Below are 20,871 nucleotides of genomic sequence, written 5' to 3' on the forward strand. Positions count from 1 at the left end.
TCTTGGCACAATGGGTCGTCACTTCGGAGATCTGGTCAAGATAAGGCATGTGATCAGTAAACACCTACAGTATTTCTGCCTTTGACCAGAGGGCTTTCCTAAACTACTTTTCTAAGGGAATAACAAACGTTTGGAGACGATTCAAAAAACACCAAGGTTGCACCACTCATGGTTCTTATGTGCCTGACCCACACACGAACAGACCAAAAGAAAGACCCCTGTGTCCTTCTGTAACTTCTTGTTTCTGTTCAATACAAGAAAACATTTATGTGAAAAATGGATTTCTGACTTGTTGCCAATTAATCACTTTGATTCAGTATAGTTGTTTAATAAAGTACCTTAATATGATGCATCACTCAGATTTATCTTCTCATTTGTTGTGTTCTTCATATATATTTGAAATACTGGTGTCTTCTGGCAAGTTTTTGTTTTGCTCCTACTGGATAACATGGTACATGTGATGTGAAGGCAAGTTGTATTGTGTTGTATAGAGATTTGTTTTTGTTTTGGAAAACTGTTGCGGTTTTATACATGATAATAAAATTTAGATGAACACTACTATGAGCAAGTCTGCTGTAAAGATTTCTCATGTTTAATGAATTTCATTCAAATATTTGGAGTGGTCAAAAAACAAACAAACAAAAAACTGTTTAATGAATGGAAGGCAGTTTCCACCAAGGAATAAAAATGGTAATCGTGACTTTATGTCATAATTCTAACTTTTTATTCTCTAAATTCAAAATTGATATCTCTTTTTCAGGCTTTTTTTTCATAACTGCTAGAAATTAACTCGTTATTCTGAGAAGAAAAGTACAAATTGTGAGATAAAAAGTATATATATATATATATATATATATATATATATATATATATATATATACACGGTGCCCTCCAAAAGTATTGGAAAAGTAAAGACAAAATTGCTCTGTTGGCTGTGGAGTCAAGATATTTACAAATATGATTAAAAGATGAATATGAGACAAAACTACAGAATGTCAAATTTTATTATTGGGTGATTTAACACATAGATGTTTTACCAGCTAAGAAGTTCAGCACTTTTAGAGTTTTTTCCCTCTATCTGATGTGAGCATAAGTATTGGGACAGTTGCCTCACAGGTCTTTCTAAATGATCAGCTGTGTCCTGTTGCATTAATTCTTCAGATATTAAAAGCAGGGAATGTGTCGTATCAGTTATATCCATTACTTCTGTATTCTGAATCTTGCATTCGATGATGACACACACAAACCAGGATGAAGATGAGGGAGCTGACTTTGAGAGAAAAGCAAGCAATTTGGATGCTAAAAGAAAAGAGGAAGTCAGCTAGAGCTCTAGCAAAAACAAAGGGCATGGAGAAATCAGGAGTCTGGAAACCACCAGCAACCAACAACCAACAACGACCTGATCAGCTGAGAAAACAACAGTAGTTGATGACAGACAAATCATAAAAGCTGTGAAAATGAACCCTAAAAGACGTGTCTGTAAAATCACCAACAACTTCCAGAAAGCTGGGGTGATGCTCTGACAATCTACTGTCCTCAGGAGACTTTGACACAGAATTACAGATGCTACACAGCAAGATGCAAACCTCTGACCAGCAGCAAAAATAGAAAGGCAAGATTAGAGTTAGTAAAAAAGCACAAAGGTGAGCCAGAACAGTTTTGGAACTGTGTTTATGGACCGATGAGACAAAGATGAACCTTTATCTAAGTGATGGGAAAGCAAAAATGTGGAGAAAAAAAGGGAACTGCAAATGATCCCAAGCATACAGCCTCATCTGTAAAGCATGGTGGAGGTGGTGTCATGGCATGGGCATGCATGGCTGTCTCTGGAACAGGCCATCTCAACTTTACTGATGACTTAATGTATGATGACAGTAGCAGAATGAATGTGGAAGGGTACAAAACCATCTTGTCTACCAATATTCAAGAAAATGCCACCAGATTAATTGGGAAGTGCTTCATATTGCATCAGGACAATGACCCAAAACACCCTGCCAGTTCAGTCAAGGAATTTATAAGGGCAAAGAAATGGAAAGTCTTAGATTGCCCAAGTCAATCTCCAGATTTAAATCTGATTGAACATGAATTTCACCAGCTGAAGAGGAAAGTACAGGCAGAAACTCCCCAAAACAAACTACAATTGGAATTGGCTTCATTAAAGGCTGGGAAAAGTATTTCAAAGGATGAGACCAAGAGTCTGGTGATGTCTATGGGTCACAGACTCACTGCTGTGATTGTGCGCAAGGGATCTTCAACTAAATAATAGCTTTTAATCTTTTATATCTGCCTTATGTTCAACTGTCCCAATACTTATGCTCACATCAATGAGTGGGATGAACTCTAAAAGTGCTGTTCTTTTTATTTGGTAAAACATGTATGTGTTGAAACGGCTAATAATAAAATGTGACATTCTGTAGTTTTGTCTCATATTCATCTTTTAATCATATTTGCAAATGTCTTGACTCCACAGCCAACAGAGCAATTTTGTCTTTACTGTTCCAATACTTATGGAGGGCACTACATGTGTATATATATATATATATATATATATATATTTTTTTTTTTTTTTAGTAGTAGTATTATGGTGCAGGAAAAAACACACAATTGTGATATGTAGTCACAGTTACCATTATTTATTTGTTTGTTTGTTGGAAACCAGGGTTTCACCTGCTTTTTAAAAACAAACATTGCAACAATAAACTTTATGTGTTTAATCTATCAAGTTATGTTCATTTATTATCTCTCAAAATAAATAGTTGCTCCAATTTTTTACTTTTTGTTTTGTGTAACATTTCTTTACTTTTGGCATAAATAAATCTATGCAGAAATAAATCTGGATGGAATCTCATCAGTGGAAGATAAAGTGTGCACTGCAAAATTACTGCACAGATTAACACATTTAGTAGCTCCTTTGAGTATTCACAGTGTATATAGAACAATTTCATGGAAAGGTAGAATTCTGAACATATCTATATACATTTCTCAATCTTTCAGTTTATCATTTTCATATAATTTTTATAACCTAATGTAAAAAGGCTCAATAATTAGCGGTAAAAGCGATAACTATATTAGCATCCACCCTAACAGGCGCAGTACTTTTTAGCATCACCAATATATTATTCATATTTTTGTAAATATTTTTACTGAGCCTTTATTTTTCCTGTTTTCACATTAATTTTATGTAAAGTTTTAGTCATTTTTGTTTTTATCCCTGAACAGACTATCAGATAGATTCTGATTGGCTGTCAGTGTTTTTATTGTTTATTAGTTGGAAATAACTGATCTGAAAATGATTTCAATTTTGTACATCATAGTTGTGGTGTGGACTTCCCTATTCTCACAGAGTTAAAACGATTATTAAAACTGTATAGTTTTAATAACATTAATACTGTATATTGTATATTTATTGTTATCATTATCATCCTTTGTGTGAACCTTAAATATGAAGACATTTTCACCAAGGCCAAAACAAACAAAAAAAGACTATAGCTGATTATGGTTAAAATTACATTTTATTATCCTTTACACCTTTTTTATCAAGAGGATTAAACAATGAACCTTTTTATAGTTGAAAATGACATTTGTGTGGATAAGACAGATCAGAAGGAAGGGTTTCCAAACCCAACACGTGACTGCAGCTCGTGAATCTCCTCTAGAAGTGACTCCTCTTGTAATTTCATCTGTAAAACGAAAAAATTAAATTAGACACCACAGACTTCTCAAACACATTGATATTAAACAGTACAAACCTTTATGGCATATTTATATGACTGCTCTGCCTCTAGTTTTCTGCCAGTCTGAAAGGACAAAGCAACTAAAGTCAAAACTACAGTCAAAATAATGCTTCTGTTGAAATGCGTGAAAGAATGCGTGTAACCGAACAGTTTCGTTTCCCATTGACTTCCATAGTATATTTTGTCCATAATATGGAAGTCAATGGGATCTGAAAACATTTGGTTACCAACATTCTTCAAAATATCTTCTTTTGTGTTCCACAGAAGAAAGAAACTCATACAAGCTTAGAATGATATTGAGGGAGAGTAAATGATGGCAGAATTTTTTATTTTTGTGTGGAGAAGTGTAAAGTGCAAAGTGAGGGAATGAATGAAAGAAAGCTGTCCGTATGCATTTGTCAGTCACTTACCTGTAAACAGACTAGCGACAGGTAACCCCACACCTCTGGATTCCTGTTATGCAGCGCATTGGCTTCAGTCAGCGCTTCTTCAGTCTCAGTCAGCTCCTCCAGCTGATCAACAGCACATTTAAATTCATATAACAACAACAAGCCAAATCAATTAACCCTAAAGCCTACTGTCATGTTAAAATGAATCAAATATGATCATCAGGCTTTTTAGAAATGTTTATTTGGTCATCTGTCAATCATCCTTGTATTATTGCCTTAAATGCTTCAAAACTACAGAGCTTTGATCATAAAACTAAGCATTTGAATATAATCTTACTAAGACATTACATAACTGATATTCATATGAATTTGATGTATTTTTTTCTTTGAAATGACATGCATCTTCACAATAAGAGCAGGAATATGTAACTAGGGTCAACTTTGACTTTTGACTCTCCTTCTATTGTGGCTCCAGCAAAGCTCTTCTGCTTACGCTGACAAGCTACAAGCCAGAGATGTCCAGCTTTTCTAAATGCATTATGGGTTTGTACTTACTCTATAGCAGGCGATTCCCAGTCTGAGCCAAGTCAGACAGGACGGCGAGCGTTTGCAGGCACGCAGGAATACAGGTTTGGCTTTTTCATACTACAGAGGGAATGAAGCACACATGAAAATTGTTATGTGAAAACTACAAATACTCAAAAGCAGTTGATCTGAACTCACTTCTCCTTTCTGCAGATAGATGGAGCCCAAGCGAAGGTAGATGGAGTGTGTGTCTGAGGCGTCCAGCACAGAATCCAGCGTCCGTTCATAGCAGCTCTGAGCCTGAGCGTAATCGCCCTTTTCGTAATGCAAGTGACCCCACAGGGCCCATATGTCTGGATTCTGTGAGAATCAAATCGCAGGCGAACGTAATGAATTTGAAGTGCGTCTCAACTGAAATCTGTAGAAAGGAAATGGAAAGATGCAGACCTGGAAGTTGTCGGTCAGCGCCTCCTTCAGGCTGGCCTCAGCGCTGTCATGTTCTCCTCTCAGCAGGTGTAGTTTGGCAAGAGCGAGATGATACGAGCTGATGGTGCCTCTGTCTGGAGACAGCAGTTCTAGAGCCAGAGCACGCTGGGCCATCTGAGGACACAAACACAATCCAGCATTTACTACACCTTTAGCTGCAAAAGCTCTTTTGATATATCAAAGAGTTTGGTATGCTATGTAGAAAAACTTCTGAAGTCTACTCTGAATGAACGGCAAAAAATGGATAATTCAGATATGAAGTAACAGCCACATTCTGCAACTTGATCCTGAATTACACAAGTAAACAGAGGTTAAACAATCATAACCTACAGAATATGTGACCCTGGACCACAAAACCAGTCATAAGGGTCCATTTTTTGAAATTGAGATTTATACATCATTTATGCATACATCATAAATAAGATTTCCATTAATGTATGGTTTGTTAGGATAGGACCATATTTGCCCGAGATACAACTATTTGAAAATCTGCAATCTGAGGGTGCAAAAAAATCTCAATATTGAGAAAATCGCCTTTAAAGTTGTCCAAATGAAGTTCTTAGCAATGCATATTACTAATCAAAAATTAAGTTTTGATATATTTACGGTAGAAAATGTACTAAATATCTTCATGGAACATGATCTTTACTTAATATCCTAATGATTTTTGGCATAAAAGAAAAGGTTTTTGACCCATACAGTGTATTGTAGGCTATTGCTACAAATATAGGCTATCTGTGCTACTTATGACTGGTTTTGTGCTCCAGGGTCACATATATGAATGTAGAATATATACAAGTTTGGGGTTGGAAAGTTGTTTTATTAAGAAATGAATACATTTATTCAGCAAGGATGCATTAAATTGATTAAAAGTGAAAGCAAAGGCATTTATAGTGTAATAAAAGATTTCTGTTTTAAATAAATGCTGTTTTTTTGTACTTTTTATCCATCAAAAAAACCTGAAAAAGTCAGTTTCTGCAAAAATATGAAGCACCACAACTGTTTTCAACTTTGATGATAATAAATGTTTCTTGAGCAGCAAATCAGCATATTAGCATGATCATGTGACACTGAAGACTGGAGTAATGAAGTTGGAAATTTAGCTTTCCCATCACATAAATAAATTACATTTTCAAATATATTCAAATAGAAAACTGTTGTTTTAAGTAGAAATAATATTTCACAATATTACTGATTTTAGTGTATGTTTGGTCAAATTAATACAGCCTTGATAAGACTTATTTCAGAAACATTAAAAGTCTTTTCGGACACTAAACTTTTGAATGGTAGTGTAAGTCATTTATATAAAGAAGTCTTAAAGGAACAAATCTATTGTCGTGACCTGTAATGCATAGTTCTGCAGGAGAAACCACACTGTCTCCATGTAGATAGTGGTTTGGATGCTGGTTGGGGGAATTTGTTGTTGTGCTTCCTGTTTGCTCTCCTGGCTGTTCTGTGGCCGGTCTTCTTCATGTATAGCTTTGTCTTCATCTGTATAGCCACCTTTAAGTGAAAGTGAAAGTGAAAGTGAAGTGACATACGGCCAAGTATGGTGACCCATACTCGGAATTCGTGCTCTGCATTTAACCCATCTCACATCAATGAGTCTGCATTTAACCCATCTCTGCCTTGCTTAAGGGCACCTCAGTCGTGGTATTGAGGGTGGAGAGAGCGCTGTACATTCACTCCCCCCACCTACAATCCCTGCCAGCCCAAGACTCGAACCCGCAATCTTTGGATTACGAGTCCGACTCTCTAACCATTAGGCCAACAAATGATCCCAGATTAGCTATAAATGAAATGCTTTTGTCACAGAGCAGATGGACATGAGGTGGTCACCTGTCTCCTCTGTGTTTCCAGCTGGAGTCTCACTGCTTTCATCTTTCTGGTCCTTCTTCTGACCAGACTGAGTTTCTGAGGTTATTTCTGGTCTAGATGCTGATTCATTCTGCAGGACTGCATTAAGCTGCTTATTGGCTTCCCGAAAAGCCATTTCTGCCTCTATGAACTTCTCCTGAGTCTGGCAGAATATACCTGAGGGCAATTTGATAAAAAAAAAAAAAAGTTTAAAATATTTTGCAAACTGACATTATATCCTGTTGCAGTCAGAGTAAAATAAACTTAAACGAATGAATATAGTATGGAGTAAAAATGAAGAAAAACACTACTGTTTTAAAAATTTGGGGTAAGATGCATTTGAAAGAAGTCTTTTCTGATTTTGAAAGAATTCTCTTCTGCATTTATTTGACCAAAAATACTGTAAAAGCTCAAGAAACATTTCTGATAATTATCTGCTCCACAATTTTTGTAGAAACCTTTTTTCCAGTTTTTTTTTTTGATGAATAGAAAGTCCAAAAGAACAGCATTTATTTAAAATAGAAATCTTTTGCAACATTGTAAATGTCTTTCATTTTTGATCAATTTATTGAATCCTTGACAAATAAAAGTATTAATTTCTTTTAAATAGATCTTACTAACCCCAAATTTTTATGTACTGTATAATCTATTCTCACCAAACAAAGCCCAGGCAACCACATTGTTGGGCTCCACACAAGTCGCCCTTTCAAAGAAGGTCTCGGCTTCCTCATAGCATCCGTTCATCTCTGATAGCACGCCGCACATGAGCAAACTGCACCGAACACAACAGAAGAATGAGTCAAAGCACACGTTTTAGAAATCTAGTCTGAGTCATTTGTGTCTACTGACCTCGGTATGTGTGTTTGCTCGATGGATAAGGCCTGTTGAAAGCACTCCTCTGCTTTCAGGTGGTCAGCGGTCAGCATGTGAAACGCCCCATAATCACACCAGTGGGACGGCTCGCTGCGCTCTCGAATCAAACACTACAGAGAGAGACGTGACTCACATCCAATGATACTGGCATGTCACAAATGATGAGTTTGAAATACCACTGTATTTTTTTCACAAAATACAGTGCATTCATGCTTGAAATGGTCGTGATTGCAATTTACATTACATTAACATCCAAGGATTTTAGAGGGGTTTTTGTACTTCTCATTATGGTTATCATTCTCATTACTGTAACACTGTGTTTGCTTTTTTAAATCAGCATAAATTAAAGACAGTACAGCAAATAATACCATTATGCATACATAATACTTAATTTAGTTAATAAATAAGTGGCTTTAGATAAAAGTGTCTTCTAAATAAATGTAAATGTAAATAGTTATTGTAAAGGGGTCATCGGATGCAAAATTCACTTTACAAGTAGTTTGAGCATAAATGTGTGTTGGAAGTGTGTGTACACATCCATCCTATAATGATAAAAATCCACCTAGTGGTTTGTTTAAAATCCCCTTTCTCAAATCTGGCTGTTCTGAGCTTCCTGTCAGAATGACATAGTTCTGCACAGGCCCCTCCCACAATAGTTGATTGACACTAGCGTTTTACCTTAGACCCGCCCTGAGTGAGCTGGCATCAGTCCGCTATTGTGTCCACTCCAGTGCAGGGGAAGACAAGAATGTCTCCGATTAATGATTGAGGTGTTTTGTTGCTGGATTTAATAATGAATATAGCAGTCGTCATTAACTCCTGACATCTGAGCTGCTGAAAACGCAGAGGATTAACGTTACTTTCGCTTTGAAGTGAATGCGCCGATCCCCGATCTGCCTAAATGCGTCTATGTTCGCGCGAATCATTCATGATCCAGCTTCATCTACAGAAGAAGTGAGTATAAGGGTTTTTATGAATCTTTGCAAATCGCCTTTCCTAATAATGTGCTAATTAGCCAGTTTCACAGCTGAAGTTTACAGTACTGCTCGTCACCCCACGGAAGAGCGGGGCGGGGTCAGCAGAGTTCATTAGCATTTAAAGAGACATGGAATAAAAACAGCTCGCTGAAAACGGAGTTGATTTTGACAGGGTAAAAAAGATGTTTGTTTACACTTTTATTGAGAAATTTTAACCAAAGTATGTTATAGACTTTTCATTAAGACCCTGAAGAATAATATCAACTTGTGGAAAATGGGCATCCGATGACCCCTTTAAATAATATATCAGTATTTTTCATATTACAATAATGAGAGTGGGGTGCTTAATTGTCATAGAATAATGTCACTATGCCAACATTTAATGTTGCTAAAATAGCTTTTATATTTCAGCATTAATGTCATATTTTATTGCTTTCTTCTCATTTGTGGGTGAAATATGACCCAGACATGTTGTTTAATGGTTTATAAACAATTATGTAGTTTACAATGCACCCTAAACACTGTAAAACGCAAACAGCATTTAGATTTGCAATGCTTTCATCCATAAATGCTTGCAATGCCCATTTGATCTTTTGAAAAATGTATGAGTTTTACTATTATGAGTGCATTATTATCACCACCCCAGTTCTCATTAATTCATCCAGGGGTTTTGTTTTGAGTGTTTTTGAGTGCATTATAGAAAATAATGCCATAATGTGCAGTATACACTATATCTTACTTTATTTACTTGATACGTTATTTTTATTAAATAATATTTAATACTCAGTGTGAAACATAATGTACTTTACACTTTATTATAAACTACTGTGAAAAGCATGCTGTGTACATTATTAGGACGTTAGAGAGGGAATCTAGTATGTTAAAGCAGAAGAGCTATATTGCTTCACCTCCTGGTAGTACTGTGCTGCCAGCTGGTAGTCCGTGTTGAGTTCGGCCTCTCTGGCAAAGTGTTTGAGTTGAGCACAGCTCAGCGCAGGCTCCTGATGAGCATCCTGAGAGTCCACTGACAGAGTCTGAATCAGTGCATGAAAAACACAGAATGATAATACAGACACTAATAAAGCACCAGGGCTTAATAATAAAGGTTAAAGGTTTGTTCAGATCAATAAGCCTCAGTTTGAGTAAGAGAAATGCTTCCCCTAATGAATAACAGAAATACATTTTTTGAGTCATCACCTTATTGAGAGCAGCATGCATCTCATCCACCAGGAACACATATAACTGACTCAGGAACGCTTGCAGCTGTTCAGGGTCTGAGAAAGCCTCTGTCCTCAACATCTTCTCTCTTACGATCCGCACCACAGAGTACTGCCACATACAACATCAGGAGCTCATTTACATATGCTCTGATAAACAACAGTATGAATCAGAACAAAGTTTGTTACATATAGAAGTTCAAAACAGTCAGTGTTGTTATTGACAATTTAAACCAAAAGTATTAAAACTATTTTTGTTAATAGACAAAGCTGAATAAAATGAAATATTGATCTTCACACTTTAAACTCTTTGGCCTGGTTTCACAAATGGGGCTTAGTTTAAACCAGGACTAGGCCTTAGTTAAATTAAGATATTTAAGCAACTTTTACAAAAATACCTTAGAAGAAAACATTAAGTTGTGCATCTTGAGAACAATGACACTGACATATTTTAAATTATGTCAGAGCAAGATATTTTCATTCGAGGCAGCTCAAGCATGAATTTTAGTCTAGAACTAGCTTAAGCCTTGTCTGTGAAACCAGGGGTATATCTGAAAAATCAGCTTTTACATTACAAAGGTTGTCTATATGTAGAAGCAGCACATGTTGAAGCAAAACAGTGTTAAATGAAACAAAGCTGATTTAAAATAAAATATAAATATTAGAAAAAGTAATTAAAAAACAATACAATTAAAAAAATTAAATTAAAATTGGAAATGTTTCCTTGGCAGCAAACTGGAATTAAACAAAATTTCAGATGAAGTGCTAAAATTACTAACATTAAAACAAAATAAAAACTGAAAAATACCTAATAAAAATCACATAATCACATAATAAAATGACATAAAATTAAGGAAAACTAAAATCATAGAAATAAAAGCTAATTCAACATATTAATAAATTCCCTAATAGTATAGAAATAATACTAAAATAACACTGAAAACAGCCTGCTTTATTCTAAAGGTCAGAGAGAGGGTGGAAAAGGAATTATGAACCATTCATTTATAACTGTTTTGTTGCAAGTAACCTTGAGTGAACTGGCAAATGTACTTCAAAAACACATTTAACCTGACTGAAATTTACCTTCATCTGTTCCTTGAAGGCAAAGTATTTCCCAGAGTAGTTGAGCTCCCCAAGCAGCTGGTTTTTACGCTGTTCCTGCAGGACTGGGTCCAGAGGTTTCCCACCCGGCAGAAACGCTGCCCCGAACAGCTGCTGGTACTGATCCAACACCTGAGCGGCCACACTCGCTATCTGAGACTGGTATTCCTGTACTGCCTGATAATAACAAGCGCATTTATTATTAGTCATAATTTTATTAGATTCATATTATTCTTATTAATAATATGACCGAGGCATTTCATAGTTCGTTCCAGCCATTCTGTTTTGCTATGATAGTGTAAACTGTAATAGACAAAAGATTTCCCACAGATTTTACTGTGAGAAGAAAATAAATGACAGAAGTGGTGAGAAAAAAAAACAAATGTTGTTTTTACTCTTTCTGCTCCTACTGGCCGTCGAGGCAGTGGAGGTCTGGGAGGAACCAGCTCCATCACCCTGTATGAGACAGAATCAATTCATATGAAGCAGGCGATCTGAGGACAACACAATGCTTTGAATTTGAATGAAACTCTTTCCTATCACCGTTTGGCCAGCTCCTCCGGCGGTCTCTTTGGAGCCAGTGGCTTTTCCACAGCAATTTCAATAATAATGTACGATCTTGAATCGGCGTACATCTGAGATGATAAGAAAAGTTTAGGGAAAAAAGGTGAAAATCATACCTCACCAAGAGTGTTTTCATATTTCACTGCTTCAATTTAATATGTGATTGACAGATAAACTGACCTGTCCCTCCGTGTTCACCTGAGGCTCCAGTCCAGACATGCTGTCAGTCTGAGCACATTTTCCCTGGGAATCCAGCTGTAGAAAGACAACATCAGTTAGCCTTTCCTGTAGATTCTTATATACTTATTTGAAATGCTTTGTGTGTATTGAAAATAAAGCTTTGATCGCAGAAATTAATTACATTTTAAAACAAATATAAAAAAAGTTATTTTATAGTTACAGTATTTTTTGTATTTTTGATTAAATAAAAGACTTAAAAACATAAAAAATGTCACATAAAAAAACATTAAAAAAAACCTAATCCAAAAATTCTGAGATTTATTTTCTATCTCAATTGTTCCGTCTAGACAGCAGTTAGAACGCATAGAGTCTAATTAGAGTAAATAGACATTATAAAAAATATATATATTTTTTTAATTTCAGTGTTTCAAACAGCGCTCAGTTTTGCCAAGATGAGTCAGAGATCTCAATACAAACTTTTTCATCAAAGTCTCTCGAGATCAAATAATCTATGTTAATTTTATAACTCTACACTCATACCGGTGTCTGACTTGTTTCTCCACTGACATGGCTGATTTAACTGAAACACATCTGAGAGTCTCTTCTGGGACTATGATAGTGTTTATGTGTGTGTTTATGTGTGTTGACTGAGCGGCTGTTATTTGTCTTGCGGGCAGCTGCGGCGTCAGTTGGTGCAGCGGCTGTGTGTTCCTCGCCTCTCTCCGTCTGCTGTGGAGCCACGGGGCGTCAGAGAGGGGCAGATGACTAAAGGAGATGATTCACCCAGCAATCTGCTGCTATTACAGCTAATTAGTGTGGGAAGCGTCTCTCAGTCACAGATCCGGATTTAATTAGGGGGGATATCGAAAATGAGCCCCATTGCAGCACAGAAAGGGGAAGAGATGGCATCTGCTCCAATTGATCTTAACCCATGAACTCTATCAGGTCTCATTTGAGTAAAAACGTATGCTTTGTGTGCATACATGTAGATATTGGTATTAAAAAAACACTGTGTTATTTACTAAAATAACACTGGTTCACAGTACGTATCATCTCCAAATACATATTAACACTGAAGAAAAACTAATTAGGATATTAATAATAATAATAATTTTCTGTACCTTTTTGGAAACATCGTTGTTTCCTCTTTGGTTCTCCATGGTTCTACTCTGAAAAGCCTTTAAGGAGTTGACGGAGGAATTGGCTCGATTTCGGCCCAGTGCTCCCGGTGTTCTGCTACACTCCTTCAAAACACTGTAGGTCCTCTGAGTCTGGAACAGCACAGAAGATAAGATTCACTGTCAAACCATCAGTCTTAAGATAGTATGTATGTTTTTGTTACTGTATCACTGAGTGAACCATTTAAAAATATTGATCATCAAAGTACTATTATTTTTTATGGTGTAAAGCTAGTCAAGTCACATTTGCAGTGTTTATATACACAATATTGATTGTTTCAAAGCAGCTTCACATTAATAAACAAGAAAATCACAGTGTTACTAAGGTAAAATCAATTATGACAAGAAATGACATTACAGTTGTAAAGCAGCTCTACAGAAGTTAATAGTGTCATTATCCAGCTCAGTTTAGTTCGAATCTTGTTTTCATCCAATAGTGTCAGTGCAGCTAAATCGATAATGTTACTGAATATTAATTGTCTTTTAAACCACAACTGAGCAAGACAGAGGCAACATTGGCAAGAAGCCAAATTTAAAATGAATTTAATGCAACTCTCCCAGACTTAAAATGACACTGGAGACATTAGCTTCATCACAGCAAAAATCTTATTTTACAGTACAAATATCTAAAAATTATTACATCAAGATACATTTACTTGAGATGTTGAGAAATAAAATTACTTAGCATATTATGTATCCTTCTTTTAAAAATGTAAGCGTTTAAAGTTATTTTTAAAGTTAAATTAAATTAAAGTTATTTTTCTTACCCCGCGGGCAGATCATTTTCTTGCACAAAGTTAATTTTCATTTTTTAAAACTAGACTTAATATCTTGAGTCATTTTATATAATAAAATAATTTTTTGCATTGATCTGAAAGTGTCACAGTTTAATTGAGTGGTGTCAGACCGTTCTCTCAGATCTCTGATCTTGATTTGAAGCATGAATCATTTTATGCGGTTGTGACTCATATTCTCTCACTTTATTCAGCAGATCAGACTCATAAAACGGGTAGATTCTGTACATCCCGTGTATACGCCGCACTCCAGGGTACAACAACGGCACCAGATCCATGTAAACCACTCCGTGGAATGAGATCTGTACCTCATCCTCCCCCTACAACACACAAAAGCAATATTTGTGGTTTATCAATAGACAAGCACAATAATGGAATCTAAATTAATTGCCGTCTGTTTTGGGTTTTGAGTGCCGTCTTATCAGAATAGTTCACCCAAAAATTAACATTTGCTGAGAATTTACTCACTCTCAGGCCATTCAAGCTGATTTGGAGAAATTTACCATTACATCACTTGCTCATCACTAACATCATAGTTAACAATTACTTGTTTACATAGGATATGTATATATATATATATATATATATATATGTATGTATGTATGTATGTATTTTATATTACTTAGGCACTTATAAGATATAGTTTGACAGAATGTTATAATTCAACATGCCATGGGAATATCAATATATTGATATTGTTTATGTCTTACTCCTTAACAGTTCATCAGGCTCTTAATGATTTAATCTATGCCATCTTTTGGAATATCTGAAGGCCATGTTATAAAACGCATATAAGCTTAAAACAACCCAATCACTTATCATTAAAAGCAAGGGAGAAAAGATGAGTTTTTAACAGACATTTAAATTCAGACAATATAGAAGCAGTTCTGATAGATAAAGGCAGCGTGTTCCATTATTTGGGACCAGCCACAGAGAATGCTCTATCTCCCCTACATTTTAGTCTTGTTCTGGGAACCCACAACATAGTCTGAGATCTCAGTGATCTGACAGGACTGTGGACAGTAAGCAACTCTGAAAGATGCAAGACAATTTACAGCCTTGTAACACAAAAAGCGAAATTTTAAACTCAATACGGTACTGCAGCGGTAACCGGTGCAGCGAGCGTAAAATAGGTGTAATATGTTCCAAACAGGTAGCTGCATTTTGAACCAACTGAAGTTGATGTATAGATGAGACTGGCAAGCCATGGAAAAAATCTATTCCCTTAACAGATTATCTAATATAAATTCTACAAGAAGTTAGGCTAAATTTTACACAATAAATAAATTCTAGTAAAGGTGGTCATGAGTAGTTTAAAAAGATTTTAATATATGTGCTGGTTCAAGACGGTTTTCTCCTCTTTTCATCAGTCTTTTTAGCATATTTGTATACTTTTTTAGATACAGTTCGACTTTCTCCATAGCATTTTAAAGTGGCTGTTTCTCTAAATAATTCAAGTAGATTGCAATAGTCTTGGCACTGGCTCCTTCTCACCACCCATGTTTGTAGTTTTTAAACACTTTTTATGCATGTTTGTAGTTCTAATCGAATCCTCACCCACCGCGCAATGTGTTGTGGGCAATATTAAACATTAGAGTGTGCATCGATCTGCACTTCGAATTTTAATCTCAAGTAGTAGACCATCCGGGAATCTTTGGCATACTCTTTTCAGCATACTATGATTTGGGACATACTAATTCTGTTTTCTAATACTATTTAGGACGGATAGTATGCGTATTGGGACGCAGCGACAGTTTTTACTTCACAAGATGTTAACTGATGGACTGGAGTGGTGTGGATTATTTGTGGATTATTGTGATGTTTTTATCAGCTGTTTGGACTCTCGTTCTGACGGCACCCATTCACTGCAGAGGATCCATTGCTAAGCAAGTGATGAAATGCTAAATTTCTCCAAATGTGTTCTGAGGAAGGAACAAACTCATTTACATCTTGGATGAGCTGAAGATGAGGGTACATTTTCAGCAAATTTTCATTTTTGGGGAACTATCCCTTATACGTTAAAGTCCAGGATACTTCTCACCTGTCTTGTCTTCCCACCTTTGGTTGGTGCCGTCTGTATGGCTTTCATGATCTCAACGGGCCACAATCTACATTCTGCAATCCTGCGGGAAAGACTGAGAAAAATAGGAAGCCGTGATTGGAGTACATGAATTTCAGGACACAGGAGTGAGTGCATTGATTAAAAGTGTTGTTTGCTCACCAGGCCACACCTCCTGCATCAATAAAGCAACGACGTGCCGTATCCCAGCTCACTCTTTTCTGGTTACACTCACCATCTGCTCTGAAATCCTTGTCCTATAACACACAAACAGATCAATGTGGTGACATATTCCTTCCACATCCATCATTGAAGTGTCCATTAATGGTCACTTAAGTCACCTCTATGTCGGTAAGGTCTCCGTGATCCGTGTCTGTGGGTTCTGCATCAATGTAAAGGCCCTGAATGACCTCGGCCCCTGGTGCGAGAAGAGATCCCAAGGGCCATTTTTTGGGTCTTGGCACTGGCTCCTTCTCACCACCAATTTTTAAGACGCCATTGGAGAATAACAAGACTTGCTCTTTCTGTAAAACAATGAATAGACAATGCAAGACTTTTTATTTTTAGGCAAATTATTATTTTAGACATAAAAATATTTTGCATATATCTAAACAAATGTTATTAGACCAACAAACTTTACGCTTTCAATTTTTTGGCACTTGCTATATGAACAACTTAAGCAATGTATTAACTGAAAAAAAATATGAATAGAATTTTAATTATTTTTAGTGCTGTCAAACGATTAATCGCGATTAATCGCATCCAAAATAAAAGTTTTTATTTACATAATATATATGTGTGTACTGTGTATATTTATTATGCATATATAAACACGCACATATATAGTAGATATTTTGAAAATATCTACATGTATTTACATGTATATTTTTATATTCATGTAACTTATATTATATATTTAATATATAAACGTAACATATTTTTCTTGAATATATACATGCATGGGTGTGTATTTATATATACATAATAAATATACACAATACACACACATATATTATGTAAACAAAAACTTTATTTTGGATGCGATTAATCGCGATTAATCGTATGACAGCACTAATTATTTTATAAACAATTTATTTATATGACAAGAATAAATGGTTTATAATTTACAGGTATATTGAAGAATATTGTCTAGTATCATGAAATCCCCTAAAAATACAAAACAGTCAAGAATAAATCTAATTGAAACACAATCGGTCAACAGTTTGGAGTCATTTAGATTTTTTTAATGTTTTTGAAAAAAAAAAAAATCTCACCAAGGATGCATTTATTTGATCAAAAATACAATAAAAACAAACACTTGTCTCTTACCGTGGCTGAGACAGGCATCTGCAGGGCAGCTACATAGTGGGATGGAGGTGTGGATGCAGGATTCCAGACGTCGGGAACAGAATACGCCGTCTCCACAGTGACCATCAGTACATTAGAGTCAGAGCGCTGGGCATCAGAGAGCAACGGCTCGGGAACATTCACCGTCACATCGAGTGTGGACTGTGTATAGAAATACATACAAAATATGTAACGTTACCTTATATCAAAACATACAGTAGTTATGTAGTGGTGTAAAAATGTGGTTAATGAACATTCTCTTTACTTTTACACCATCCTCATGTAGAGCAACGTCTGCTGGTGATCCGGGCACAGCGTGAAGAAGTACAGTGGATGAGAAGCTACACTGACCTAGAATAAATATATCACCGATATTAAACATCACGAATATGAGAATCCATAAAAAGTGCCTTAAAATGTGTAAAGTTTGAATCAAATGAGTAAAATGAAATAGTTTAACCTCGCAGCAGTGGCAGTAGATCCACGACAGCTTGTCCTAGTACAGTGGTTTTCTCCTCTTTTTGTTTTTTCTCTTTTGGTAAGATCTCAAACACCGTTACTGAGAATAACACATTTCTGTTTACATTTAACCATGAACAATTTAACATTTCAAATCAAGTCAACTATACTGTATGTATATATGGATGGATGGATAGATGGAATATTTATCATTTAATTTGTAGCTAAATTTACACTGCACAAAATGTTTTCTTATTTTTGTAATTTGGATATATTTTCCATTACAAATATCTAAAATATCTTCTTGCTTAAGAAGCAAAATGACTTTTAAGAAATCTCTTAATAAGTCTTAAAAATTGTCTGAAAATATATCAAAAGTGAGTTTACTGTATGTTTTAAACAACAAAAAAAAACCTTACTTCATTTTGAAACGAGAAGTCTTTTGCCCCTCAAGTAAATATTTGTACCAGAAAACGAGACAAAAATACTCACATATAACAGGTGTATGTGCCACATCATCCAGTGTATGTGCTACGTCTGAGCACTCAAAACTACAGGTGAAGTTGTAAACCACATCTTTGTCCACAGGAACCTCCAGTTTTTGTGAGTCTCCCAGCACACATCCATTAAACTCCACCCGAACAAAACTGAGACACGAATCAGTCCTACTGCCCCTCTGAAATAATCACAAATGAGGGTAAAAATGTACTTATAATACCAAAACACACAACAGCAAAGATTGTATTATAGTACTAGCGTGAAAATGCCACACTAACATCATAACAATAAAATAATATTCACATTCAGACAGTGCAAGAGGCTTTTAGAATCTCTCTGTTGTTTTGTATATTTATACATTTACTTTTTCAAGTCTGTGGTGGCAAATGCCAAGGTTGTTTTTTATTATTATTAGTAGTGATGCTCCGATCAGCATTTTTGGGGCCGATCACCGATTACCGATCACCAAAATCATGATCTGCCGATTGCCGATCACTGCCGATCACAGAATGGCAGGGGAATGGGAATCTTTTATCAGTAGAAATATGCTAGAGTCAATCTTAAAGAGCCAAAATCTTAAAGAACCACCAATATTTATTTGATTGTAGTTAGAAAACAAGATAACATAAGGCTACTGTATGCCATCTTTTCCAAATAAGGCAGATTAACATTTTTCAAAACAAAGACATTTTTCAAAACATTGCGTGGATTTTCTCTTTTTGGATCCCCCATGACTGAAACATGCCGCTAAATGCGTTCACCAAAGCCTCCGCAGAATGTGACCCCGTGAAATCCTGACAGTGTAGCACAATGTTGTGTCTTTTGAAGTTTGAGTCAATAAAGTGCGCTGTTAAGCTTAGCAGGGACATTGGACAGGCGTCTGCACTCCATATATCGCTTGTGAAGCTAATATGTACGCTATCATTCAGAAGCTTGTCAATGTGTGTGTGCACAGATTTGTACAACGCGGGGAGACACACATCAGTTAGATATTTCCTGCCTGGGGGGTCGTATCGTGGATCAAGGCATGTTAGCAAGCGACGGAACCCTTTATCCTCCACAACGGATAGAGGTTGTTCGTCGAGGCAAATGAATTCCATGATTCTGGACGTGATGTCTTTCCATCTCTTACTATACCGGCTGTATGGTTCACGTCTTTTAAAGGCATCACTCACAGTCGGCTGATTGAGGGATGGGGATGTTTGCGTCGGCTGGTTTAGTCTCTCATACTCTGCATATTCAGCTGTTGTATGGCGTGTTCGAAGATGCCTAATCATGTTGGTTGTATTAAAATGCCGTTTATGTATTCCACCTCGAGGGATTTCAGCACGACATGTATTGCATATGGCTAATTTTATGTCTTTGTCTGACACTTTGAAAAACCTCCAGACGGGAGAAGGAGAAGTCATTTTGCTGCTGTCTGGCCAGCTCTGCTCTGCTGTTGTGTTCCCGCGCGCCACATGCAGAAAAGTTGCGCAAGTTATTTACGTCACGTGATCGGCTTTTTTGATCGGCGTTTTTGGGGGTTGCCGATTAAGCTATTTTTAACCAATATCGACCGATCATGATCGGCGGCCGATCAATCGGAGCATCACTAATTATTAGATTAGATTTTATTAATATTACCACAATTTTATTGCAGCAACAGTTGTAGTTGAGACCGGGGCAAGTTGTCACACTGTTCACTTCAATGAATATTTCTCATGGTAGGGTTATTAAGCATTAGGGTTGGTAAGCTATTCATAATTTTTCTCTACCTCATATTGCTGCTATTATATACCCTGTACAACTTTTTTGCACATTATTTTGCACATTCCTCTTAGTACTATTTAAGTCAACAACATACTGACCTGCACATTTATATTTATATTTTTTATCTTATCTTTTTATTTTATTCTTTTATTTTATTTTATTTTTTTCTACTTTTCTTCTCTTAATATTTGTATACTTTATAATTGCATTGTCCTTGGAGCGGACCTGACCTACATTTCACTGCTGGTTATACTCTGTATAATTGTGTATGTGACAAATAAAACTCTTGAATCTTGAATTATTGAAAGTCAGATTCTTCTCAAATTCAAGAAGACAATTTTTAACTTAGTGTTTTATTGCAACTCGACATCCTCGTGTGACAACTAGCCCCGGTTAAGCTTGCCATTATTCGATACTTATTTCATTTAAATGATTGATTGTAACATTTATAATGATTTTAGTGACTTCTTACCAAATGATTTCCCGACAGAACACTGATCTGCACCGGCACAGCTCTCCCAAACTCTCTGTGACTCTCCATGTTGAAAAACTAAAGGACTCCTCAACTCGATACTAAACAACTGTTGCTCAGCTCTCGCTTGTTTCCATAGAAACGACGCGCCGCGTCAATCTCGCGATATGTAAAAAAAGTAAAGTAAAGTCGTGACGTATTGTCAAGTATGGTGACCCATACTCGAAATTGGTGCTCTGCGTTTAACCCATCCAAGTGCACACACACAGTAGTGAACAAATGCACACACACACACACACCGTGAACACACACCCGGAGCAGTGGGCAGCCATGCTGCAGCGCCCGGGGAGCAGTTGGGGGTTCGGTGCCTTGCTCAAGGGCACCTCAGTCGTGGTATTGAGGGTGGAGA

The 20,871-nt window shown here is 36.3% G+C and overlaps 1 protein-coding gene across 2 annotated transcripts; it reads right to left on the reverse strand.

Annotated features, from left to right (window-relative positions):
- Positions 1-3,495: 3,495 nt before the first annotated feature.
- cfap70 (cilia and flagella associated protein 70) lies at positions 3,496-20,604 on the reverse strand. Of its 2 annotated transcripts, none has more exons than XM_079380695.1 (26): positions 20,463-20,604; positions 18,233-18,416; positions 17,742-17,840; positions 17,547-17,632; positions 17,264-17,443; positions 16,276-16,458; positions 16,097-16,191; positions 15,917-16,010; positions 14,061-14,195; positions 13,025-13,174; positions 11,904-11,978; positions 11,703-11,794; positions 11,555-11,615; positions 11,142-11,336; positions 10,039-10,170; positions 9,750-9,875; positions 7,841-7,974; positions 7,648-7,763; positions 6,974-7,168; positions 6,477-6,637; positions 5,096-5,248; positions 4,847-5,008; positions 4,679-4,768; positions 4,145-4,246; positions 3,750-3,797; positions 3,496-3,680 (listed from the first exon to the last, which is right to left on the reverse strand). In XM_079380695.1, the coding sequence occupies exons 1-26, from the start codon at positions 20,529-20,531 to the stop codon at positions 3,600-3,602; spliced, it is 3,198 nt and encodes a 1,065-aa protein (XP_079236821.1). In that variant the 5' UTR covers positions 20,532-20,604; the 3' UTR covers positions 3,496-3,599. The 2 variants fall into 2 exon arrangements, with proteins under 2 accessions (XP_079236821.1, XP_079236820.1); XM_079380694.1 differs by lacking the exon at positions 20,463-20,604 and adding an exon at positions 19,414-19,677.
- Positions 20,605-20,871: the final 267 nt, after the last annotated feature.

Source organism: Barbus barbus (genome assembly GCF_936440315.1).
Source record: "Barbus barbus genome assembly, chromosome: 3".
Lineage (NCBI taxonomy): Eukaryota > Metazoa > Chordata > Actinopteri > Cypriniformes > Cyprinidae > Barbus > Barbus barbus.

What these genes read in the sequence shown, in the direction of transcription:
- cfap70 (XM_079380694.1), bottom strand. Translation starts at nt 19,647, where the DNA reads ATGACTTCTCCTTCTCCCGTCTGGAGGTTTTTCAAAGTGTCAGACAAA. An exon ending in TCTACTGCCACTGCTGCGAG is followed by an intron (nt 17,633 to 17,741) that starts GTTAAACTATTT and finishes TATTTATTCTAG; the next exon opens with GTCAGTGTAGCTTCTCATCC. An exon ending in CAGCACAGTACTACCAGGAG is followed by an intron (nt 7,975 to 9,749) that starts GTGAAGCAATAT and finishes CTCTCTCTGTAG; the next exon opens with TGTTTGATTCGAGAGCGCAG.